This window comes from Indicator indicator, chromosome 7 (assembly GCF_027791375.1).
Source record: "Indicator indicator isolate 239-I01 chromosome 7, UM_Iind_1.1, whole genome shotgun sequence".
NCBI lineage: Eukaryota > Metazoa > Chordata > Aves > Piciformes > Indicatoridae > Indicator > Indicator indicator.
This window is the reverse complement of record NC_072016.1, coordinates 32,056,469-32,083,520: the sequence shown is the minus strand read 5'-3', so window position 1 is coordinate 32,083,520 and position 27,052 is coordinate 32,056,469. Positions and strand designations below refer to the sequence as shown.

Here is a 27,052-nt window from a genome sequence, read left to right as displayed (position 1 = left end):
TGGTAGGATTGAAAAACCATGAAGAGGTGGTGCTGAGGAATAGAGTTAGATAATGTCTGGACTTGATCTTAAAGGCCTCTTCCAATGAAAACAATTCTATGATTTTGCAGATATTTTTCTAGCCCCCACTGCTTCCAAAATAGTTTGAACCCTGTCGATCTGCTGAGGATCCTGACAGCCCTAACCACTGAAAGAAGCAGAGTGATTTGTGAGCCTTTATGTAATAAATAGAACTTTTATTTAAAAATACACTCTCATTTATTCACAGTTTCAAGTCTGAAAAAGATAATACTAGTTTCCATCAATTCAAACACAGCTAAACCCATTCACTCTCAGGTAACTGAAGCCCCAGGGATGGCCAGTCTCAGCAAGAGCCTCACAGCAGAGCTCAGAAGGCACAGAGTTGTGTGCAGGGTGGTGACTGTGCTAAGAGCAGGGTGTCTGTGCTCAACCTACCCAGCAGCCACTTCCTGTTACCTGTTCAAGTGGTCCAACAGGGCCCTGCTTACAACATGTATTTCAGAAAATATCAAACCACAGCAATGGGGAGATAGCATTTTTATGCAAAACATCTCTATCACTGCAAACCCCATTTCCTGTAGGAGAAAAAGCATTAATTTCTCCAATAAATAAGTGTTACATTCACATCCAGAACCCCAAGCTGGCACCAAAGAAATACTGGTAACCAACCCCCTGTGGAGTTCTCATAGGATAAAACACAATTCCTGCTCTTTCCCCAGAAGGCAACAACATGAGTGATGTTAATCACCTTCAACAAACACACATTCCAGATGAGGAAGAAGCCCACTGATCCCATGAGCACAAGGCACTTCTTCAGCTGTTCTGCAGCTTCTCAGTCACTGAACCCCTCCGTTACTGGCCTCAGCATTTGGAGTCAGCTGCTCCAGCAAGCTCAAGATCACCTCTGTCCGTTCCAGCAGAGTCATACCCTTGTTAGCAGTCGCACGCAACAGCAGAGAGTAGACTTGCTTGTTTGTTTTAAGCACAACTTCTTCTTCAGTAACGCCCCTAAAAGGAAAACAAATCATAAAACTTAACCTTACAACAATATATCCCTCCTCTCAAGCAAGGTTCTCCTGCCCCTCTACTCTGCCCTGGTAAGGTCACATCTGGAGTACTGGTCTCCAGTTCTGGGCCCCTCAGTTCAAGGACAGGGAACTGCTTGAAAGAATCTAGCACAGAGCCACAAAGATGCTGAAAAGCATGGAACATCTCCCTTATGACGAAAGGCTGAGGGGGCTGGGTCTTGTTAGCTTGGAAAGAGGAGACTGAGGAGTGACCTCACTAATGCTTATACATACATGAAGGGCAAGTGTCAGAAAGACAGAACCAGGCTCTTCTCAGTGATGTCCTAGGATAGGACAAGTGGCAACAGGTGCCAACTGGAGCACAGGAGGTCCCACATGGACATAAAAACTTTTTTCACTGTAAGGGTGAACACACACTGGAATGGGCTGCCCAGAGTGTCCTCCAAGGACATTCAAAACTCAACTGGATGCAGTCCTGTGTGATCTACTCTAGGTGATCCTGCTCTGGCAGGGAGGCTGGCCCTGATCTTTGAAGGTCCCTTCTGATCCCTAGCATTCTGCAATTCTGCGAAACATTAAGTTTGCCCCATCTGTTTTTCTGCCAAAGTGTATCTGAGACCCTGACCTGGCAAGTGAGCTCCAATTTCTTCCCTTTTCAGCCCATTACTAAAGCAAAAGGTAGATATCTTACACAACTGAGGAAACATCCACCAGGTACCAGAAAGGTTAAAGTGAAAAGCAGGCTTAGTCCACTACTGCTTAAAAATGTTCAACACATTACAGCATCAGTCCCATGTCACAGTATTCAAACTGTAGTAACTTCACCTATGGGGAAACTTCAGCACAAAATCTTCAGAGACTTTGATGAGAAAGTAAATGCGGGGGGGAACCCAAAACCCCAAAGTAAACCCAGGAAGGTTTCTGTTTACATCACTTATTATGAGACAACAGAACTAAACCAATTTACTGTTTGGGATAGCTACATACTAAACCATACCTTAATCCTCTGCCTCTCACATATTCAGATTGCCACCTTGTGGAAGCTCTTTAAAGTAAGAGCACCAGCACTGCACCTGAACAACTGCTAAGGGAGTACACAGGCTGCCTTCTCGTCTCCTGTTTACCAGTCTCCTACTATCGACAGAGCAGTTACTGTGCAAAATTAATTCATTTCATAATTTACTTTTATCAAAACAATCCTTGCAGCAGCAGTCCTATCTTTCAAACTTCCAGCAACAAAAGAATTCTCTAGAACTGATGCTACATTTTCATAACTGAACTTTGTATAGAATCACAGATTGGTTTGGGTGTGAAATTAAAGCCATGAAGAGCACAGGATTTATATCCTCTATAAGATAAGCCACATATCAAAATGCACAATTGTGTCAGTGTGAGCTGAAATTCCCCCCCCCCCCACCGACAATAACCAGGCTAGCCCAGTCTGGAAGCAAATGAAGGCTGTATTTACAAGCAGATGAAATGCAATGAATATGTACAAATATACAAAATTCACAACACTTACAAATATATACAATCAACAGAAAAGCACAACCAAGCTCCCTTTGCTTCCCCCCCAAGGGGACCCTCCCAAAGGGGCCTCCCTCTCCCAGGAGCTTCCCCCCCAGACCCCCCTGGACAGAGAAGCAGAGTTAGTTAAGCAGAAAGTTGTTAACTTAGCTGCCAAGGTCAGTAGTGTTATCTTCAGCCAGAAGAGAAGAAGAAAACAGCAGCCAGACAGCCCAGCAACTGCCCCCACTGCCGAACGCAGAATGTGCCGAATGCCTACTTTGTTTTGGGTAATAGTTCTTAAACATTTCTATCTATCCAATGGAAGTGTTTAGAACAATCGTTATTTTGCTTTCTTACACCCAATAGTGACTTATTTACATTCTTTCTCTGTTCTGAACTTTGCAAGGAAAAATTAAAAAGACAGTTTCAAACCATCACAACAATAAAGCATCAAAGATTCACAACCACTCTATATGGTTCAGATGGTTACAAACTTATCTTCCTACTTGAATCCAGCCATTCCAGCCTGACTTAGTCCTCACTCACTCCTGGACTGTTATCAGGAAAGATGAGTGAAAAATAGCTGCCTAGAGACAGTGAAGAGGTTTCTTGTGAATTTCTCAGTTACATAAAAATTTAGATAACTGAGGTGTATCGCAGCTCTTCCTCCACAGAGAGGAGTCACCTCTGTGACAAAAAGAAGTATCACAATTCCTTTCATGTTCAAGGGCACATAGCTTGTAGATTCATAAATGAGACTCCTCACACATACGAAGGTTCATCTTACCCAATTTTTTTTTTGCTTGAAGTTAACAATTTAATTGATTGGAGAAGAAGGAATGACATTCTTGATTCAAAAATACTGAGCAGCTTCAATACTTCTTCTTTGTTCAGGCCAGGAGAGGAATCATGAGGTGACATGTTCTCAGCACTGCTTTCACCCTTGCTTATCTACAAGGAGATTAAAAACAAAATCCGTATCACTTGACTCCACCACTAAAATGCATTTCAGTCACAAAATCCCAGTATGGTGGGGGTTGGAAGGGACCTCTGGAGGTCATCTAGTCCAACTCCAAGCTAAAACAGGGTCACCTACAGTAGGTTGCCCAGGATGACAATGTCCAGGTGGGTTTGGAATCTCTCCAGGAGCTTCCACAACCTCTCTAGGCAGCCTGCTCCAGGGCTCCAGCACCCTCACAGGAAAGCAGTTTCTCCTGATGAAGGTTTCTCTTGACAATTAAGTCAGACACCACTCTTACAGGTCAACTGACCCTTTACTAGAGTGGTACCAACATCAACTGCTGTAACACCCTGTTTATGATGTTTCAATAATTTGCTCATACTCACACTGCACACAAACTACACCAAATGCCTATGGACTGTAGAACGGTTTGGAAATATCCTTTAAAGATCACCTTGTTCCAAGCCCCTGCCACAGGCAGGGACACCTCCCACTAGACCAGGTTGTTCAAGGTCCCATCCATCCTGCCTTCGAAACACTGCCAGGCTGATCCAGTGTCTCACCATCCTTGTGGCAAAGAACTTCTTTATAACGTTTAACCTAAACCTGGCTTTTTCCAGTTTGAAGCCATCACCCCTCCTCTTCCTGTCACTCCATGCCTTTGTAAAACATCCCCTCTCCAGCTCTCCTGCAGCCACCCTTCAAAACACTAGTAGGGTAAGATCTCCCCAGAGCCTTTTCTTCTCCAGGCTGAACAACCCCAAATCTCTCACCCTTTCTTCATAGCAGAGGGGTTCCAGCCCCCTGATCATCTTCGTGGACAACTCTGGACCTACTATAACAGTTCCATGTCCTTCAAGTTGTAGAGCTAGTTTTTTTTAATCCACTTCCACTTGCTAGACGAGAACTGCAGCAGGTTCAAACCCTCAAACACGCTACTTATGCAACTAGCTCTGAGATAACCAAGCAGTATCCTCAATGACCAGTTACGTGAATGCCAGAGACAGAAGAGAGCAGATAATCACCACTGGACTGGCTTACCTGTTCACTTTCTGCCATCAGTTCCTTTCTGATGAGCTGGATCGCACCCTTGGTTTTTGCCATTATATCTAGGGCCCCAAACAGAGTCTTTAATTTCCCAGCATTGCTGTTCTGACCTGAAAACAAAAGTAAAACTTAAGGACACAAATATTACAGATTGTACTTTGTCTTCCTGAAAGATTTCAAGAAAAAAAAGCATGTATGGTCCTAGTCAGCTGAAAACTAGCAAGAATAAAATGTCTCTTCTCTTGAGGAAGATCCTGCTCTGCAAAGCAGGTTGCTCATGCTCTTGTATACAAGGTTATCTAAAATGAAATTAAGTGTGCAAATGTAGTTTGGAAAGCTGTTTCAGTACAGAGCTGGACTTACTTGCCATCTGGAACTCTGCAAATGCCACTCTCTCCAGCTGCACACGAAGAAACTCACAGGGTGCATCCTTCAGAAGCTGGAAGAGTCGCACCGCTTTGCTGTAATGAAGATCAGCAAGGATTCGGTGTTGTTTCCTCAAGTGTTCATCACCAACCTGCATTCAAAGTAGGCACATAGTAAATCCCAGACACTCTGCATGCTCATGAGGTAACCCTTAGGGCAAAACTCCTTATGATGACACACGAGATGCCAACAATTGCCCTCCAGTTCATTTCAAAATGGCTCAACTACATATTCCTAGAATACACCACCAGCCTGACCCCTCTGAAGTGCCTTATTTCATAGCTCTTGCTAACAAACTCACATCAAGTAAAGTTAGCTCAACTATTGAAGAACAGTAATCTGGGGAAAAAAAAGGTTAATCAGAAAGCAACATGGAAGACTACACTAGGGAATTAAAAACAAAAAACAACCAACCAAACAAAAAAACCACCCAAAAGCTAATGATCTAGCAGAAAGATGCCTGCTTAAGGATCAGAAGACTGGCTGAGAAGTGAAACCAAACCAAATGAAATACTGATCACCAATGGCTTCTGTTATTAAAGCAGGGACTTACTCAGAATAGAATGATAAAGCTCTCCATAAATACATAAAATACCCTCCATGAAGAGCAGACTGCTCTTAAAAGTAATACTGTGCTTCACAATAATTTGCAAATGCTTGTGGATAGCTGGAGAGAGACTTTTTACAAAGGCAGGTAGTAACAGGATGAGGGTCAATGACTTCACATGTCAAGAATAGAAGCCATAGAGAAAAACAAAACCATTGGTACTATTACCTGGTTTCTCAGGCAACTGTGGTACATTGAAGCAAGCCTGTGGTGAATGGTTGCAGCTCGATACTGGCAGAGAGGCTGCCGTGCAGACACTGTATCAACATCACAGTATTTCAAGGACTTCATCATGGCTTCACTAACTTCCTTCTCTATCTACAAGACAAAAATGATACAGCATGATCACCTAAAAACCAGCACACCACTAGATGCAAGTGTATGGATTAAATCTCTGCTTATGGTGCTATTTTTTCATTAAGCAAAACCTTAAAAAATCCAGGTGACAGAACATTTTATGGTTTGCAAGAACTACTTCACATGAGTTCAACCTAATGGAGGTTTACAATGAAGATTTCTTCCAGTATCTACTGTGATCACTGTTTAGATTTTCAGGAAGAGAATAACTCATTTTACCAGGCGTTGTCACAAATATTACTCTTTACCTGTTCCTGAGCCTTTCGGGACAGAGGAGCATAATCCTGCTGTAGAGTTGCCATAGTGAAATATGTAGTAGAGAGCTCCCAGTTCACAGAATCCCAAACAGCTGGATGCACATCTCTCTTCCCTAGGGATCTTAGTGCCTTCAGATAATAGTCAATAGCCTATGAGTTATAAAACAACACATGTACACAGTTACTGCTAAGTTTATAGCAACCAGAATTTAATTTCCCATTGCTCATTCTCAAGGAATCATTCCAAAATAACCTGTCTGAGCCTTCTTCAGTGTTTTCCTTACACTCATTTTAGTCTTAACTGTAATCCTGACCATGCATTTCTGTCTCCTTCATGTGTGCTATCACAGTCAGAATCTGAACACCACAGCACTCAATTTATCAGAGCAAAAGAAACAAACCTCAGCAGCAATACTGAAGCCTATCCAGTGACTGTTAGAATAACATGAAAGCAGGAGAGGCATCCCAAGTTATTACAGCAAGACTTACAGATCTTTACAAAGATATTTACAAATGTTCCACCACAGAAGGCATATTAGGGCCTAAATTCTCAAAACAGCATGATGTTACCTTATTATAATAAAGTGCCTCTTCTGGGGAAAACTCTCTTTTGAAGTCACCTTCAGCTGCACAGTGTGCCTGAGCACAAATGCGCATCAGTCTGCCTGTGTTGCACAGCAGAAGGGCAGCATTGGTTGCATCCTCAATCAACTCAAAGTTCTGGATTCCTTCTTCAAAGCAAGAGAAGCTTTTCTTCCACAGCTGCTGCTCAGCCATCGATACGTTTTTACTCACTAGGGCAAAGACAGAAGGTTTATCATATCATTCAAACTCCGGAAAGATCACTGAATGAGCATTTCCATTATGTTCTTACATAATGGTGAGAAGAAGAAAGAAAAATGGCCTCAAGTTGGGCCACAGAATGTTTAGGTGGGATATTAGAAGAAACTTCATTCAAAGGGTTCTCAAACACTGGAATAGGCTCCCCAAGAAGGTGGTTGAATCCCCATCAAGGTATTTGAATCCCCATCCCTGGAGGTTTTCCAAAGATGCAGAGATGTGGTGCTGAGGAACATAGTGTTTAGCACCAGACTTTGCAGAGTTAGAATGGTAGGACGCAATGATCTTAAAGGTCTTTTCCAACCCGTAACAACTCTAAGAGACATCAAACATGAATCTTAACACAAAGTGCACTATTAGACATACTATACTTTCAGAAGAGTTATGGCAATATGACACACAAAACCCAAGGGAAGCTAACAGGACAAACCAGATCTTAATTTTCACAGTAATACCCCAGGCATTGCAGTAACTTGGAAAAACTCACAGTATGAAACAAATAAAATGTGATTTTCACAGACAAATGAAATTCAGTATTTGAGCTTTAACTTCAGCTAAATAACAATTTTGCAAAACCATGGAGATGAGGAAGTAGTATTAAAAATTCCAGCCCCAAAAATCTTTCCAACATCAGTTGGACAAAGCTTACAGAAAACAGCTGCTATTTGGGAGCCTGGAGCTGCTTACACCCAGCATTTGATTTCTTCCCCTTTATATAAATCTTACCTGTAGACATGACATTTCTGGGTTTGCTTCAAAAACAAAACTCCAAACACCTTACATTACAAGGAAGCTTAGGCAACCTCCATTTCCTCAAAACAAAAAGCCACCAAAAATAAACCAGCATCCAAGGATTTACTTAAAAAAAGTGAGAGGTGGATGAAAGAATGCTTACCCACTCTCTCAGTCTGCACAGCGGCAGCCTGGTTCATGTAGAACACTCCAATCTCATTCCTGATGTTGCCCATCCTCTTCAGTACCTGTACATGTTGTTCTGGATTTTGTTTTTTTAAATTACTGAAAAGCAGAATTTCATAAGCTGCTTCGTAACATTTACAGCTGACAGAAAGCTGGCACTCCAGGTCTGTAGACAAGTCTGTTGCCCAGGCAAACACTAGAAAACAAAATGCAAATTCAGCATAGAATCATTATAGAATCTTTTTGATTAGAAAAAGACCTCCAATATCATTGAGTCCAACCACGCCCATTATACCATGTCCCAAAGTGCCATGTCTACATGGATGAGGCCTTGAGAAGTCTGGTTTAGTGAAAGGTGCCCCTGCTAACGCCAGGGGATTGGAACTAGATGATCTTCAAGGTCCCTTCTAACCCAAACCATTCTACGAATTTATGTCAAACAGCATTTCCAAACAAACTTCAAACTGTGATAGTCCAGAGGACAATGCCCCAAAATACCAAATATAAAACCCATGTCAGCATGATCCCACAATTTCTACAGATCAGTAAAATTTACCCATTAAACAATTGCTGCCTTCAGTTCCTTTACTGCCTGAAGCCAGGCATGCCATACACTATCTTGACAACCTCCTTACACATGACAGGCACAATAAACTTTCTCTGAAAAAAACAGAACTGAAGTGTAATAAACCCTTCTCCAGAAGTGTTTCTCATGCATGGTTTTGAGGAAGCACAAAGAAATTACTCATGTCTGTTATGTAACTGAACCAGAGCTGCTATCTTGTATCAGTATCATACCTTGACACCTGGATTCTCTGTGCAGACTGTGCAGTATTTCCTGATCTTCCTTCGTCTGGTAATTGTATTCTTCCAGATACGCCGCTCTGTTGTTTGCATTCTGAGCAAGCATTAACTGAATATCTCCGCAAAGTGTTAAGCACTGACAGAGAAACATCAACACCTCAGGGAGCATGCTGGCAGAGAGACAGCAGTAGGTATCTATTAGAGATAAAACCCGTCGGTGAGAGAGAGGGGAAAAAAAAGAATTAAACAACAAAAGGTTTGACATAGTCTGACAATAGAATTGGTTTTTATGTTACCTGTCACATGTACTCTCTGTATGCAGACAACACATGTTCTCCTAACAATCACCATCCTATTTTGAAGTCATAGTTGCTCTATACAGCTGACAGCTTCAATAGTGACTGCTTGGCTTGGGCAACTTAGTTAATCTGGTAATTGTTAAATGCTAATCTCAAATTTGACTAAAGGAAAACTGACTGTCTACAGAGTAACTCCAATGAGATACATTTCCAAAAGGTGTAGTTTAAACTCAATTCTCAAGCCTTTAAACCACTGAAAGCTAAAGAATACTTTGAGTTATTGATAAGCATATTGATACTGTGTTAGGATCAAGTTTTCTGGCTTTATAACCCTCCTTCTGCCCCAAGCCCTACAAATACAGAAGGGAAACAGCAGCACTACAGTCCTAGGCTAATGACATTTACTATTAATTATTACAACTGCAATGAGAATATTCAACAGTCTGATTTTACTTCCTTTTCCTTGGTAATACTTCAAAATGCATTTAAATGCTGATCAATATCTAAAAGACAGGGGGAAGGAGGATGGGGCCAGACTTTTCAGTAGTGCCCAGTGACAGGACAAGGGGCAATGTGCACAAACTGGAACACAGGAGGTTCCATATAAATGGCCTCTTTGCTGTGAGGGTGCCAAAGCCCAGGAGCAGGCTGTCCAGAGAGGTTGCGGAGTCTCCTTCTCCACAGGGATTCCAAACCTGCCTGGACATTGTGATCCTGGGTGACCTGCTGTGGGTGACTCTGCTTTAACAAGGTGGGTGTACTGGATGATCTTCAGAGGTCCCTTCCATCCCCAGCAAGTTCATTTTGGAGGAGTACCTAATTCAGCTGAAGAACAAGTTCGGTACTTCTGAGAGTCAGGGACATTTAAATGAAATGGGAACCACCAGCATTTCCAGGAAAAAAAAAATTTGCTTGCTGTGATAGCACTTTGACTGCAGAATACTATCTTGGTCTTGGCACAAGGATCAACCCTGCCAACCTGAAGTGCTCTGAAGCTCTACATCTGCACTCTAAGTTTCCCTGAGTGTCAAAACGGCAGCACCTTTCTAGCAATGAGACAGGAATTATTCTTAGTACAGACTTCCCTCCTGAATAATGAGCTAGATGCTTAGTTTAACTAAACACAGTTGTCAGTCTTGTCACTGCATGCCATCAGAATAAATCATGCACAAGAGACATACTGGGACAGGTCCAGAGAGGCAATGGCACAGATGGCAAACATATTCCAGCAACTTACCATGACACTGCAAAGCCAGCTTGATGTATCGTAATGCTCTCCCATACTTCTGTAGAACCATAGCAGCATCAGACAGGACATAATAAGCCCTTGAGGATTTCAGAATCAGCTGGAGTTTCATTTTGTATTGCCATGATCCAGGAATCATTCCTGACTGACTGGAATGCTTACCCTTCTGAAAGGAGCCCACTGTAACAGGAACAGAACCTCATCAGTAAATCCATTTTTCATCTGCAAGACGGACTCAAGACTTCAAACTTTCCCACGTATTCCACCTGATCGTGGAATGTTTGAATTCAGTGAGCACAGTGACAATGCAGCCACCTATCATATTTTAAACAGCTTTACAAACACAGGTGCAGTGGCCAAGACTACTCTGTTAGGTAAAAATAGAAAAGAACAAGAAAGTCATAAGCCATAACTTGTCATGTTTGCCAACAAATCCTTGGGATACATGCTCTGTTTCTGTAGGAAGAGTCTCAAAGGGAGAAATCCTCCATTTGTGGGTTTGGCTTCCAGCACAGAAGGAACAGGATAACCCAATCTCCTTCACACTCATATCTAGATATTCTCTGTATAGGTTTATGAAAGTTTCTTCTTCAATGCTGCAGTGGTTAAGGAACCACAGAATGCATCAGGTTGAAAGGTACCCTCAGAGACTATCTTGTCCAACTCCTCTGCAATGAGCAGGCACACCTCCAACTAAATCAGGTTGCTCAGGGCCTCAAGTTTGAACTTCAATGTCTCCAGTGATGGGGCCTCAACCACATCTCCGGGCAACCTGCTCCAGTATCCCACCACTCATTGTAAAGAACTTCCTCCTTATGTCTAACCTAAATCTACCCTGCTCCAACTTAAAACCACTGCTCCAAACCCAGGAAGAACAGGACAGTGACTTTAGATACAGTAAAGGACAGAATTTTGTCCTGACACCATTTGCAGACAGAAATAATTCTCTGGCTTGCAGGCAGACCTACAAGGCCTGACTTGCAAACCCCATCTTTAGTAAGTTCTAGAACTATGTGTTTACAGTAGGACAAAACCAGATCTAATACAGTAACACCTCATGCAGTTAAAGATACAGAAAGCACATCTACTGTATTTGTTATTCAGAAGTAGTTCTCTTCAAGAATTATTAGCACTTACCCTTTCTGTATGCACATAGACATACACACATAGAGAAACTACAGAATTTGCATCACAGAAAACAAACCAACCCACATAGTGAAGAAGTACAAGTTTCTCCTTTATGTTTGAACTACTTCTCTCAAGGCTGAAATCAATCCTTTTGACCTACACAAGCATCACCAGTGCTGCTTCAGGACAGAACTGCAGTACAGCTCCAGATGTCAACCGAAATACTTTTTCTCCTGATTTGTGCAATATTTATCTCCCACATCGCCTAGGAAATGTTTGTTTCTAAACAGAAAAAGTTAACATGCAGACACTCTCCTTGGCAGCTGGCAAGCAGCTGCAACTTGTCATCAGTTCCAAATTATGAAGGCAGAAGACAAGAGCCAGGCTGCAGGAACACTGAAATAAGTGCTCTGATCTTTCTGAGCTGACCTAAGTAAAAAAACTCTTAGCAGGTCTTGGTAAAAATTAATCTCATAGAGGATATTAACAGAACTGTATAGAATTTATGCAAGCTTAACACCACGTAACTTTCTGATGGAGGTGTTAAATTCTATGGTTATGTATCTGGTAAAAAAAAATAAGAAAACATGCACATGTCTCCAAGGTCCTTGACCTTCAAGAGACAATCATAAAATTGGAAGAGAAACATGAGAACGCTTAAATGAATAAACTGAACTTGATTCTTATTTAGAGATTTTCAAAGAGGAATGGAAATAAAATGAAAGGGTAAGAGTTGCAAAAACATGCAAGACAAATTTCTTTCTCGGTTATGCTCATGGAGCTTCTTGCCCTGCAGAGAACTCTACTGCTTTCAAAAGAAGAGCCTTTCTTACACCTTTTAAGTGCACTCCAAAGAAAAATAAAACAGACTACAGTCTGAAACTCCTGAGGTTTGAGTATTTAAGCAAGCAAAACAGCTTTAATTTGCTGCTTCTTTCCACAACTGTAGAGGTACTAGAAAGAAAACAAAATCCTAGTTAATGTTTTACATGCAATTCATCAGGAAGCATAATGTAGAGAAAAATATGCCAGAAGTTAAAGTTCTCCCACAAAACTTGCAAGTGAAAAAAAAAAATTAAGATAATGCTATACAAACCAACCCCCAAAACAATAAACCCTTACAGAATTCATCTGCAAGCCACATCTAAATAGGGTCCAGTAAGAATTATATATTCACCAAAAAAAAAAAGATGATTTCACATGCAAAATACTTCAAATGGGCTATTCTCTTCCTATTTAAAAAGGAACAGACTGTTTTCTTGAGTTTTTTATCTATAACTTTTGCTTATGCAACAGTGTAATTAGCGACTTACAAGCACACTAGACCAACAATCAAAGTGGCAGCAGCTTGTGTTGGCACTGGAAAGGTCTTATTTGCACAACAATATAACTCACTTTTGTCTAAAAATAACGCCATCTGTTTCTCTGGACACTCGGGACCACCACTGGTGGATTCATCTTCATATTTCAACGGGATTGGGGTGCTAGGGTCAGCTGCAGGAAGGTCACTTTCTTTTTTAATACTGCTGTCAACAGACTTTAAGCCCTGCAAGAAGAAATCAATTAAATTCACCTTGAAACCAGTACTTAGCAAATACAGAATACATCAAGAATTAGGTATGAGGTGAAACTCATTAGAAAGTTGATGGCTGCACTGTGTGAAACTAATAGCAGCTCAGCTGTTGCCACTAAATATCATAGAATCCTTTTGGTTGGAAGAGACCTTTAAGATCATCAAGTCTGACCATTAATCCAAAACTGCCAAGTCTACCACTAAACCATGTCCCTCAGCACCACATCTATATAGCTTTTAAATCCCTTCATGGGATGGGGACTCCACCACTGCCCTGTGCAGCCTGTTCCAGGGCTTGATGTCTCTTTCAGGGAAGACATTTTTCCTAATGTCCAACCTAAACTTCCCCTGGTGCAACTTCAAGACATTTGCCCTTGTCCTGTCACTTGTTTTTAAGTAGATGGGATAGACCTCCACTTCACTTCAACCTTCTTTCAGGGAGCTGTAGATAGCCAAAAGGTCTCCCCCTCAGCATCCTTTCCTCCAGGCTAAACCACCCTAGTTTCCTCAGCTGTTCCTCCTAACACCTGTCATCTAGATCTTTCAGCATCTTCATTGATCTTCTTCAGACATACTCCAGCATCTTAATGTCCTTCTGTGAGTGAGGGGCCCAAAACTGAACCCAGTATTTGAGGTGTGGCCTCACCAGAGCTGAGTACAGGAGGACAGTCCCTGCCCTATCCTGATACAGGCCAGGATGCTGCTGCCCACGCTGCTGGCTCATGTTCAGCTAGCAGCTGACCAGCACCCCCCAAGTCTTTTCTTGCCAGGCAGCTTTCTAGCCACTCTGCCCAAGCCTTTACCTTTGCATGAGGTTGTTGTGAGCCCAACTTATTTACCTCTAAGACATAGTTGAGCACCAGCCGGCAGCGCTCCTCAGTGCCATGGCAAACAGGAAATGCACAGCTAGGCTTCATGGAGGGGGCCCCAGGGAAGGAATAGGAAGAGAATAAATAGTCAAAGTATGAAATGTCAACATCATTGAAGATGCAAATGAGAGATAGCATCAAGAAAACCTGTTAATGGCACATCTGAACTCTACACTAGAGTATCACGGCATTTCATTCCTTTGTTTTATTCAGTAATCTGTACATCTGGTCATCTACACTCAGCCTCTTTGTAATCCCAAAGAAATGCAGAGGGGTGAAAGACGACTCTGTTCCAGAATGGTAATCACAAAAGCACTGAGAGACAGTCTGCAGTGCAGGCCTGGGAAGATAAGTACATTCAATACTATACAGAAATAATTTCCTCAGCCTATATAACACAGTTGAACTTTCACGACCTTCAAACAACTCAATGCCTTGGGCTTTTTTTAAGGGGGAGTTATTTTTTGTCTTCTGTAATAGAAGGGGAAGAAAAAAGGGGAAATTAAGTGCTTCAGCAATGATATAAAGTTGTAGTATTTTCAGCTGATGGACCTTGAAGTGCTAGAAATTAAGATAGCAATTAGCATTCCCATTTTATTTTACTTTTTCAGGAAATCTTCTTCTCTGCTACTCAGATATTAGAGAAAGGTTTAGCTTTTGAACAAGTCATTTTGTAATCACACCCCTGTGTAGGGAAGACAAGCAAAATATCAGGAAAGTAAAAAGCTATGAACAGTTTCTTCAATTATCTTCCCAGCTTCTTACACTCCTCTTTTCTTTCTGTAATAATGCACTGAAATGGTGATGAAGTAGCAGGGTTACACTACTTCCAATTCACTTATGAAGTCCATGTATGGTAATGAAGTTTCAGAAATACTGAGGTTAAGCACACAGCTGTGCCATGGACACAAGATACACCCATGTGCAGAGTAAAGCTTCATCTATTTAATAAATAAAGAACTCTAAACAAAAGTTCAAGGAAATCAAACTGCTGTATTCTGATCAGTTACCCTGGAAAGGCAAATCAAAGAGGAAAAAAAATCAAAGACTAATTCTGTGGACATGCAGTATTTGGTGCTCCCAATAACAAGCACACACACACAAACAAAAAATCCAAAACAAAAAGAAGCAAAACAAACAAAAAAACCCCAACACAACAACCTAAACCAAAGAAATACCAAAACAAAACAACAGCAAACAAAAAACCCAAACCAAAAATTAATATTGCTCCAGTTAGAAAAAAAAAAAAAACAAACAACCAACCCACTAAGATGACCTAGCCACCCACACAAACTTGTGGTCATTTACAGCTCTTACACAAGGCCACATGGCAATATTTACTCTGTTGTCATGAGAGGGCTAATTTTCCTGTAGCCAGCTGTGCAGAATCATGCCCCTAAAGGACATGTGCAAGATGCTACAGGAAAGATCTACACTAAACCTGTTATACTGTAAAATCCAAGAGACCTGCAAGTTCTATGAGCAGATCATAAGAAGTTTCTTCCCCTGCAGCCTCATACTTCAGTTAGAGCTAAAGACAAAACTAACTGCTAGCTGGATTTCAGTAACAAACCTTGCTATATGAACTGAATCTTTCAAGAAAGCCCTTCAAAAATCCTCAACTTACACGGATTCGATGAACAGACTTGTATTTTTCTGGCACTGACAACTCTCCAACAGATTTGATGATAGCCACGGCTTTATTGTCATCTGGTGGATCAGAACTGTTGCTGTAAGAACCATTTTCATCACTGTCTGGCATTTCCTCCTCCTCCTCACTGTAACTTTCATCAGAATTTCCATTTATGGGGAAGTCCGTACTGTCTTCTTTTTTAGGTTCATCCAACTGAAAAAGTTCTGATAACATGTAGTTTGCTGAAGCACTAATCTTTTTAAAGAAAAAAAAATAGCAATTATTTTCAAGTTAATTTTTAATTTTGGGAGGCAATGTCAGTATAAGCTGGGGACAAACATTTTAGCAGGGCCTGTTCTGACAGGACAAGGGGGGATGATTTTCAACTAAAAGAGGGAGATTGAGACTAGAAAGAAGAAAGACATTTTTAAATACTGAGGGTTGTGAAATGTTGATCTAGGTTTGCCCAGAGAGGTGGTAGAAGCCCCATCCCTGGAACCATTCCAGGTTAGGTTTGGGGCTCTAAGCAACCTGCTCTAGTTGAAGATGTCCCTGATCACTGCAGGGCAGTTGGATTAGATGACCTTTAAAACTCCCTTCCAACACAAACCATTCTATGATTCTCCTAAAACAGCAAGACAAAACCAAACCCCCAAATGGTCCAGGGCTTCTTTAAACATAAATCAATTTATTTATAAGTAAGTTTAAATTCTCTCTATTACAAAGGGAAGTACTACACTAAATATTGTGATATTTATTACCATGACAGTATTTTTATTCTATTTACAAAGCTACAAGAAAACACATAGTTCTTACTTGAGGATGTCTGCCATTGTCTAACAACTTAAGGCAATTAAGGAGCAATGTTCTGATAGTGCCATAGTGTTTCTTGTTCTGGTTTTTCTTCAGCATCATATTGCAAGCAACTCTAAAAGAAAGTTGAATAAAATAGTAAATCCCTGGATATTTTCTTTGTGCTGAAAAAAAAAAAAAAAAAGCAAGCTTTAAACAGTACTACAGCAAATGTGTATTTTCCAAACTTTGTGACAGGTCTAACACAAGACTTACTCAGCAATTGATAAGTGTAGTTTATATGGAGAAATGTCAAAGAGTCTGTTTTGATTCAGTAAGAATGAAGCTTACTAAGCTTGTATGAGAAGAGATTTTATTGCATTCATTTCCATTTCATCACACTTTTTGGTCTCTGTTCTTAATACAGCTGCACCAAGAAGGGCAAAAACTTACTTGTACAGAAGAATTGCCACAGGCATTGTAAAAGGGTTTTGGTATTTGTCTTCTGTCTCTTCACAAAGGGTGGTCAGGTCATAGAGCTTTACTATATCGCTCCCACTTGCTGTAAGGTAAGACCTGTCATTAATCAACATGCCAGTAACATAAACCTTTTCAAATGCATCAAAATCTACTTACCTTTAAATAACCAGTATGTATGTCCTTCTTTGGTGCAATTTGATTTCAGAAAAGATAAGATATTTTGAGCAATATCTTTTATTACTTTGGTAGAAAAATTAGAGTTTTCCAAATTGGGAATATCTTCAGTCTTGATCATTTCATATTTCTGCAAGGAATATATATTAGAATTCAAGATTAGGAGGGTTTTCCATCACCCAACCTCCCACCCTAAAAAAAAAAAATCTAGCGTGTCTCTCAACTGCTGCAAGAAACAAAGGCTGCTATTCTGACACACTGTCATGAAAAACTGAGATAATTTCTATGATTTACTTTACAAGCAAACGTGATTACACTACTCAGTACAAGCTTTGAAGAGGAATCACTTCTGTGACAAACAAGGCAAATGAAGAACAAAAGGCAAAAAAGCTGTGCATGGGCAACATCTAACACTGATGGCCACAACAATGATGTGAGGGCTGCAACCCCTCTGCTGTGAGGCCAGGCTGAGAGAATTGGGGTTGTTCAGCCTGGAGAAGAGAAGGCTTTAGGGAGACCTTGGGGATGTATAAGAAAACTGAGGACAGACTTCTTATCAAGGCTAGTTGTGACAGGACAAGGGGTGATGCTTTTAAACTCAAAGGGAGAGACTCAGACTACATAGAAGGAAGAAATGTTTTACACTGATGGCAAAGAAACCCTAGCCTCCAGTGGGAGATGCCCCCTCTCTGGAAGCATTCCAGGTCAGGTTGTTTGGGGCTCTGAGAAACCTGCTGTAGTTGCAGATCTCCCTGCTTACTACAGGAGGGTTGGACTAGTTGACCTTTAGAGGTCCCTTCCAACCCAAACCATTCTGTGATTTTATGATTACTTCAACAAAACCTAATCAGCCTGGTAAGCAACTATATAATACCAGGTACAATAGAAACTCAGCTTGTATGTGTGCAAAAACCAACCAAAGTTTAAAAAAACCCAAACGCCCACAAACGTGCATTTATCTTGGCCAGTGAAAGCTACAGATTTTAAGATGCACAAAATGAATGTATTTCTGATGCTGTATTTTTTTGTTTTGCCTTCGCCTTCACACTCACAATAAGAGGGGAAAAAACAAAATATTTTGCAAGCTGTGCTGATCCTTCTCATCTTGCAATAAAGGGTTTTTGTGACCTTAGTGTCAGAACAGTAAGATCAGAAAGAGATCTGTCACAACTAAAGCAATATTCAGAAACTGACGAAAGGATTAAGTAGGCTTAAAGCAATGAGCCAGACTTACCTGAACAATTCCATTGACATGAAAGCACATCACCAGCTCTGGTACATTGCATATTAAGTTGTCCAACCAATAGTCAATTCCTGTTAGTACATTTATTGGCTTGTTGTTATCCCTAGAAGCAAATATTTCTAGTGTTAAGTCATTATTTACTCTTCAGAAAATATTTGGGATGTTTACTCACAGGATTTAGGTGTAAGTCACCTGAGAGTGGAGGGGTAACAATTAATTGTGAATTGTTATAAAAGAGGCAAACAAGTTATATCAAACCAAACAAATGCAAAGATCTCCCCAGTGGAACACACTCACCTTCCCTCAGCAGTTTTGAATTTTGGCTCCACTTATACTGAAACTTCAACAAGCTTCAGATGCCACACTATTACGAAGTTAGTAAGTTCTAAAGGAACAGCAGTATTAGCTGCACTTAATTATAGCACAAGCCTTCTTGCAGACCTTCCAAAATTTCTTGCAAAGCAAGGTACTGTTAATTCCTTAAAAAGATGACAAGTACACCAAGGAGTTTCAAGGTTTTGTTCATTCTTTGCCTATGCACAATCAGGAATGGAGAGACTGACAATCAAGTGATCAATATAAAGTATTAGAGAACACTAAGATAATCAGAAATCAGAACTACTACAGTCACAAGTTTTAAGTACTCAAGCCCAAACTAGTATTTATTGAAATTCAAAATCCCAGTAGGAGAAACAGGACTTCCCTAATTGATAAAACTAGCAATAGAATGACATTAAGGACTAAATGTACAGAACTGTTTTAACATTCAACATTCCTGAAGTCAGGAAAAGTTAAAAAGTGACAGTACTTCCAAATGGAAGTTTAGTAACCAGTTTAGAGCCAGAAAAACCAGCAGAGCATCTGAAGTCCCAAGGGCAGTGGCACAACCATTGGGACTGCTTGCTTTCTGCACTTTGCAGGGCCATCATCATTCAAGTCTAAAGCATGAAATTTATCTTCCAGTGCATGTAAAGAGTCAGCCAAACAAGATGCAGAGAGCTGTATAAAAAGCGAAGGAACAAGTCAGTCAAGAACTCAAACTCAAAACTTGGGGCACTTTCAAGCACAAATACAGGCTGGGCAGGGAATGGATATGCAGCAGTCGTGGGCAGGACTTAAGGCTGCTGGGTGATGAGAAGCTGGACACAGTGGCAACATATACTTCCAGCCCAGAAGCCTACTGTGTCCTGGACTGCATCCTCAGCAATGAGGGAGGTGATAGTTGCCCTCTACTTCACCCTCCTAAGATCCCACCAGGAGCAGTGTCCAGCTTTGGAGTACCAAACACAAGGACATGGAACTGCTAGAGTGGGCCCAGAGGAAGCCACAAAGATGATTAGAGGTCTGGAGCACCTCTGCTGACTGAGAGAGTTGAGGTTGTGCAGCCTGGAGAAAAGAAGGCTCCGGGAAGACCTTATAGTAGCCTTACAATATTTGAAAGGGATTACAGGAGAGCTGGGGTGGAACCTTTTACAAAGGCACAGAGTGACAAGATGAGGGATAATGGCTTCAAACTGGAAGAAGCTTGATTTAGACAAGACATTAGAAGGAAGTTCTTCCCCATGAGAGCTGTGAGGAACTGGAAGAGGTTGCCCAGAGAAGCTGTGGAGGCTTCAATCCTGGAAGTGTTCAAAGCCAGGTTGGACAACACCTTGAGCAACCTGGTTTAGGAGGTGTCCCTGCCCTCTTCAAGGGAGCTGGAATTAGATTTTGTCTGAGGTCCCTTCCAACTGAAACCATTCTGTGATTCCATGAAAACTCACCTGAGACGCAAGCTCACAGCGGGGTATCTCCCACCTCCAAATATAGGCATATTTGATCCTACTAACATGTGGATGTCTTCAAAGGTCCACAAGATATTACGAACAAAGTCATTTTTAAGTCCCTTCATTAAGGGAAAAAAGAGAAAGTTTAGAAATCACTAGTACACAACTTGTTCTGTATGAAATTCTGTGGAATTACAAAGAAGGAAGAAGCAAAAGCAGCAAATAAAAGACAGCACATAATGAACTACGCTAAGCATTCACAATAACTTAAAAGACTGAGGTCACAGGTGTCACAGAAGCTGCTTCTACAGGAGACTTAGTTTTTCCTCTTTGTTCTAATTTAGACCAAATTTAAAAATGCTTGTTTGAATTGAAGGTTTCAATGTTTGAGCTCAAATTTCACATATAGCATACCTGACTGTTTTCCCCGTCACTGAACAAAGGAGTCAGGTTTTGTTCTTTGGGGGCTGAGGCCACATGCCCCACTAGATATGAGGGTTCAAGAGGCACACTGCCCTGTGAAAAGCACAAGCATAAAGGAATGATTCTGCTGCTGAGATACAGTTAGACCATTAAAAAAATAATTCAGAAAACTGAACAACAGCACGAAAGGGAAAAATCTTTACCTCTAACATCTTTAGATTAATATGCATTAAATTAGAAAAAAGTCTCTGGTCAGTGACTAGAATGTTTCTTATCTATAGATACTACCAAAATTTTGGACTTGAATTTTCAGAGGTCTTGGGGGAAAAAAAAAAAAAGGGAGAAAGGGTTTATCCAAATTCTTCATTAACCCAGGGTCAGCATCAGATAAGTATCCAGAAGTAAAACCCCCATCCTAATGTCTCATTGTCTGTTATTAAATGAATCCCCACCCCTGAAGGCATGTAAAAGAGGCAGAGATGTGGCACTGAGAGACATGGTTTAGCACCAGCCTTGGCAGAGTTAAAGAATAGCTGGACTTGATGATCTTAAGGTCTTTTCCAACTAAAATGCTTCTGTGATTCTATCTATAAATTAAAGACACTGACACTGTAAAAACGCATGACAAGTTCCTTCTGATAAGCAGGCTGTTGAATTAGGCAATAGTTCCTCAAGAAGGTGGAAGAGAGAAGTCCTCTTTCTTTCAAGCACTGAAACATTTCTCCACACCCCCAACACACACAGCTACAATTTCATGGATTATGTGTCAGAGCCTTCATAAGTTAGCTGACCAAAGCACATGGCATACTAGCTGGCAAGTGTAACTGTACGATATTATTATATTAATGTAGACTGCATACAACAAATCTTTCAACCTCTCAAATTCAATTTCCACATTCTGCTACTTGAAACCCAGAGGAATTAACGGTTTTCATAAATATGCTCAGCCACAGACTGGAATCCTGGACTGGGGCCTAATACTAATCATAGTTTGTTACATAACTGCTATAAACATCTCCCCCTTCCACTTGTACAAGATCACAGCAAGTATTTGCACATGCTGCTTAACTGCTTTGCAAATATTTCCACAGATCTTCATTTTCCTCTTCACCTCAAATTCAAAGCCACCTCAGATTTATTTTAATGACAAATTCAGAAAGAAAGCCCAAACTCTTTGGCTTCCATACACCTGAAAAATCAGATTTTCCTGGTTTTAGGGAAGTCATTGATGAGCACTCCTTGCCAAATGCTTTGTGTTTGAAAAATGCATAGCTAAGGAAGTACTGAGTATTACAGGGACAGAAAAAAAACATCTCTGAAATTTGGAGTTCTGAAACACTGGTATAAGCTAAACCACACACCCTGCCAAGTCCTTCTAATGCCCAAGCTAATTTCTTTCAGCAAATACTGCAGCAGCATCTTTGAAAGCCTTTCAACGTGTATCACTCTCTACAAGAGCTAAGACACCATTTCAAACATTGTACACACTAACCTGGTTAGAGGCACCTGGCTCTTCAGATAATGAAGAAGGCATTTCAAAAGGAGCTGGCCAGGAGGCCCTTCCTGCTTCATCACTCTCACCTGAAACGGGACCCTCCGGATGCGGTTTTGAAGTGGAAGGAACAGGCTGAGCAGCTCCATCACCATTAATGCTGACCAAGAAACATTATTAAGGTCAGTCAACAATATGCAAACATTCATTCTAGAATCCTTAGATTTGATGCACTGTTCTCAAAGAATGACTTGTCAATCTTTTAGAGTATTAGCAAAGTTGTTTGATGCTCAAATTCCTAAAAAATTACATCAGGTGTCACAACCTACCTTATGTATTTTAACGTTTTTCTTCCCTCAAAACCAGCTTTATTGAGACATGAGGTTAAGTAATGCTGTTTATTTTATTTTTTAATAATTTAATTCTATTTTACTTCAGTTTCTGTTAAAACATTTACATGTTATTTCCTGATCTCATCCCTCAATTCCTTCTGTGTAAGGATAAATCAGTATGTAAGACAGATCATTGTGGAATTTTAATATTTATTCAAGACAAAAGAGTAGGCAAAAGTAAGTGGAAAATTCAAGATTCATGCAAAGTTACCTGTAATATAAAAATTTAGAAAGTATAGCCTTCTGGTACCAATGTTCTTTACTCTTCTTTTTTCGTTGCCACTTCTGATCAATCAGCCTTTGATAAAACTCTTTCAGCCATGTCCAGTCCCCTGTCTAAGCAACATCATAAATATGAAATTAATAACAAGAAACACCTGCAAAGTAAATTAGGTTCCTTATTAACTTATCAACACTCATCCACAGCAACAAAAAATTCCTAGAAAATAACTTCAGTCTTGAACATGTATCTTCTAGATCAGTCGTTTTCTTACTAAAAAGTTGACTTCATTAGGAAGTCAGATACATGGTAAGAGGTTACACAGTAACAAATAGTTATTAATAATAAAATTAATAATAGTATAGTAATACTGAGTAATTGCAGGAAAGTAGGACATAGAATTTTAATCCTACAATGTCATAAATCTAGGACATCAGACACAGTTGGTGCGGAATTGAGCACCTTTTGTACTCACATATGATTCTCAGGAATTTTAATACCTATATTGCTTTCTTGCTGGCTATACCACCCTTGAAAGAATTAATTCTGACCACACCACATACTTAAGAAAACCCAAATGGTTAACCTGAGAGGATCTCATAAAGAGTTCTTGAATATCCAGCTCATCCAACAAGAGGGTCCGCCCGATGCGATGTACTGCCATGCTCACATGGCTCTTGCTATAAGGGATCTTCAGAAGCTTCTTAATGTTCTTGCAGGAGAAAAGAGAATAGAAATTATTTTTAATACAATTATACTTCATTGTAAGACAACTCTTAGGAATCTGTAAGCAAAGAACACACTACGAACACTGGGAGGCATAAGCTGGCAAATAAAAATCACAGAATGCCAGTGATTAAGGCTGTTCCACAAGAAGTTGCTTTTGTTAAGGTCAGAAAGCATGAGTGATAGTGATCAAGAGACCACATAGTCAGTATAAATCACAGTTAAATATGGTCTCTCTTTGGAGCATCACAATCAGGTATCATAAGAAGTGACAAAAAGCAGGTAAGTGGATAGTTGGGATTTTAAAAGCTTTATCTTCACCATGGGAATACCAACATTTTGTCAGAAATCCAGAGGAATCTGGAAAGACATCTAAGTCTGAATAAAAATCTGCCAAAAATCAGCAGTGAAACAGTAAATGAGTACATCTCCCCTGAACAGCCTCATCTGAATCCTACCAGCACAAAAAAACACCACCAAACAAACACCAAAGGCTGACAAACAGTGGAAAGAAGAAAAAGGGAGGGCTTTAAGGACACAAAGGTAACAGAAACTATGATAGGATCTTAAAATACACCATAAGAACTGGAATGAGGTAAGTTAAAAGTTATACATACCTCTGAATCAGACACGACATCTACATCATTTCCAACAGAGTCAATGAAGTCATATGCCATCCCAAAGCTATTTAAAGCATAGTACAAGTTAAGGCACATGCAATGTGGCATATGTGGGATTTTTAAGACTAATAAATTTTTGAAAGTTCTTACTTCATTAAGAAAAAACAAACCAAAACAATTGTCAAGTTAAACATTACCAGGTGTAATGATATCTCTAGTTAAAATAATTTCATTTTTACATTCTACAAGTTTTTCAAAGCTATCTTTGAAAGTGCTTAGATCCAATTTCAAGACATCCTAAAAGGCAGTACAAGTTTTGCTGAAATTGAGAAAAATCAGAACTATTTAACAGTGTTTAAGACAGCTAAGGAGAAACTAGAGAAACAGATTTTAATTTATTTAACACCAAAAACAGTTTTTCAAAGAGTTTCTCTTTCAGGAATTAAGCACATTAAATACTTTCACTTTAGCAGCTTCTTTTCATTTCACCTCTTATTTGTACCTCCCAAACCTGGCCCAAATGTAACAGCCACATCCTTTTATCATAGAATGGTTTGGGTTGGAAAGGACCTCTAAAGGTCATATAGTCCAATTCCCCCTGCAGTAAGCAGGGACATCGTCAGCTACATCAGGTTGTCCAGAGCCCTGTCGGGCCTATCTTCACTTTTATTAAGGCCTCTATAAATTACAAGCTCTTTACCTTAGGATATTTTAGTGCCCAGATCATTCTTTAAAACTAAACCAGATACTAGCATAACCCAAACAAATACATGATGTGCAAGTGTTCCAAGTTGTGCTTCCGCTATTAGCTTTTAAATGCTTTTAAATAGAGACATATTAAACTGGCAGCCTCTATCTGACAGATATCTAAACACGAAAAAACCAAAGCCCTGAGAAACATGTTACTCTGCTCCAAAAATGTACATCTCCTAAAACAGATCATGAGGATTTCAACACAGACTGTCCACAAGCTGTGAAATGTCACTACCTTGTTGCCTTAGTGTGAATTTGCCTGTTCAGCACAGGATTTAAGCCTCCTGTTCAAAACATTCTGAACTCAAGATGTTTATCAAACATCCACATTGAAAGTGAACACCGCTCTCTGGTTTTGTTTTGTCCCTTATTCCGCCTTCTGTGTTCACTCTTTGCATGACTTTAAATTTCTTTTGCCATTAGTTAGCCAGCCAGGTCCAGCTCCTCAGGATCCAGAAGGGTTATAAATAGGCTCTGCAGCTTTCAAGGGCATCACATTTGATTCATTTTCACCTCTTATCAAACGCAAAATGGCTAACTGAATCAATCTAGTTTGATTTTTGACCAACTGACAACAGCCAACCAGGACAGAAAATGAAGTTAGTCTGACTGTCTCAGGCAAGGTGTCAACACCCACTTGAGAAAAAGTCATAATCAACAGCATTACCAGCATGGCAAGGTCAGGCTGGACAGGACTTTGAGCAACCTATTCTAGCGGAAGGTGTCCCTGCCCATGACAGATGGAGTGAAACTAGATGATCTTTAATACCCCATCCAAACCAAACCATTCTGTGATCATTAAACCTCTACAAAGGAGGCAAGACTGGAGCATACAGACAAGAAGTAAGGATGAAAAAGTAGAGGAAGAGTGGCTATAAAAAGCAATAGCTAGTTGCTATGGCAAAGCCTGTATGTTATACTCTGAACTACATATGTTCCAAGATCACTGTTAGAATTATTCTTAAAGACCTACGGGAAAAAACATACAGCCTGCTCTTATTTACCTTGAAAACGGTTTACTTTTTTTGTTGTTGCCAAGAATGGTTGTACCTGCTGCTCCCAGCTTCGCGCTTTCACGCAACCAATTGGCAGGTGGAAGTTTCAAGTCTGTTTTCTCCTGCAGACGGGCAAATGCTGCTTGTGGAGGGGCAGAGGAGTACTTCACCACAGCACTGCTTTTCACTTCATTGCCTCCAAGAAACAGCACTGAGCCCTAGTTTTCAAAGAGAAATTAGTCTTTCATTTCCATTTATCAGATCTGCTCTGTGACAAGCTATTTTTAACTACGAAGGACCAAAGCCTGTCCTGCATCCAACTATAATTTTCTCCTGCACATGCTTGAGAAGGTTAGATTTAGACTAGTTATTACAAAGAAATTCTTCACAGTGAGGATGGTGAGACACTGCAACAGGTTGCTCAGGGAAGTTGTGGATGTCCCCTCCCTGGAGGTGTTCAAGGCCAGGCTGGATGAGGTCTTGAGAAACCTGGTCTAGTGGAAGGTGTCCCTGCCAATGCCAGGGCAGTTGGAACTAGATGATTTTCAAGATACCTTCCAACCCAAACCATTCTGTGAATTCATGTTCATTTAAGTTGTCCAAACTCCAACATTTTCACCGTGCCTATGCTCCACTTTATGAGTTATAAAGTGCTATTAAGGCCAGGTCCCCAGAGAACATGAAATTACTCAAAGGCCAAAACTAAACCAGAACTCTGGCAATAGTACAGAAGTCTGAAAAAGTGTCCACTAATAAACAGTAACTTTAAAGTTAAACGAGCTTCTGCCTCATTACTACCTACAGCTAAACACACGGCTGTCACAATTGTGCGGAGAGCTTTGAAGTGATGGATGTTAAGGGAAAAACAGATCCACAGGACACTCTTTATGCAAATATCATGCACCATACTGCACTTAACAACAGAACAACAGAAACCCTGATTATAATTAATGCTTAATCATAATTAGCACGTTCCCTGCTGTACTCCGCTCCTGACAACAGCACTGCCTTACTGGCCAAACTGGAAGGAGGCTGGATACACGCCTCGGAGAAGACTGAAAACATCACTGGGGGCTGTGTTTACAGGGGCTGCGGCCAAGCCAGCAGCGCCCGGGTCCGCCGCTGGCAGCAGCTGCCCTCCCGAGCCTCAGTCTGGCCTGACCAGCTCCACCGACCGCCCCACAACGGGCAGGCTAAGGCGGGACAGAGGCAACTCCGTAGGAGTGCAGGAGACTACGGGACAGCGACTGCTCCTCAGCCGCAGGACCCCCAGTCCCGCCGCGGCTGTAGGGCATTGCAAACAGAGTCACATCCTCCCTCCATTCCTCTCCCCTCCAAATCGTTACCTGCTTGGGGTCTTCCGCGTCTGTCCGCAGAGGGGCAGCGGCCCCCGTAGCGCAGAGCTCCTCCATGTCGCGGCAGCAGACCGCCCGGCGAAGCAGAGGCGCTGTCA

General features: G+C 40.8%; 1 protein-coding gene across 1 annotated transcript; it reads right to left on the bottom strand.

Annotated features, from left to right (window-relative positions):
• Positions 1-257: 257 nt before the first annotated feature.
• Positions 258-27,011, bottom strand: EDRF1 (erythroid differentiation regulatory factor 1). The gene is made up of 25 exons (XM_054382781.1): positions 26,946-27,011; positions 25,609-25,817; positions 23,849-23,915; positions 23,092-23,217; positions 22,497-22,621; positions 21,894-22,053; positions 20,393-20,494; positions 19,976-20,097; positions 18,204-18,315; positions 16,952-17,099; positions 16,769-16,877; positions 16,340-16,451; positions 15,518-15,778; positions 13,861-13,932; positions 12,844-12,994; positions 10,312-10,500; positions 8,770-8,970; positions 7,949-8,167; positions 6,784-7,007; positions 6,205-6,363; positions 5,768-5,917; positions 4,930-5,083; positions 4,561-4,676; positions 3,346-3,509; positions 258-1,029 (listed from the first exon to the last, which is right to left on the bottom strand). The coding sequence occupies exons 1-25, from the start codon at positions 27,009-27,011 to the stop codon at positions 858-860; spliced, it is 3,690 nt and encodes a 1,229-aa protein (XP_054238756.1). The 3' UTR covers positions 258-857.
• Positions 27,012-27,052: the final 41 nt, after the last annotated feature.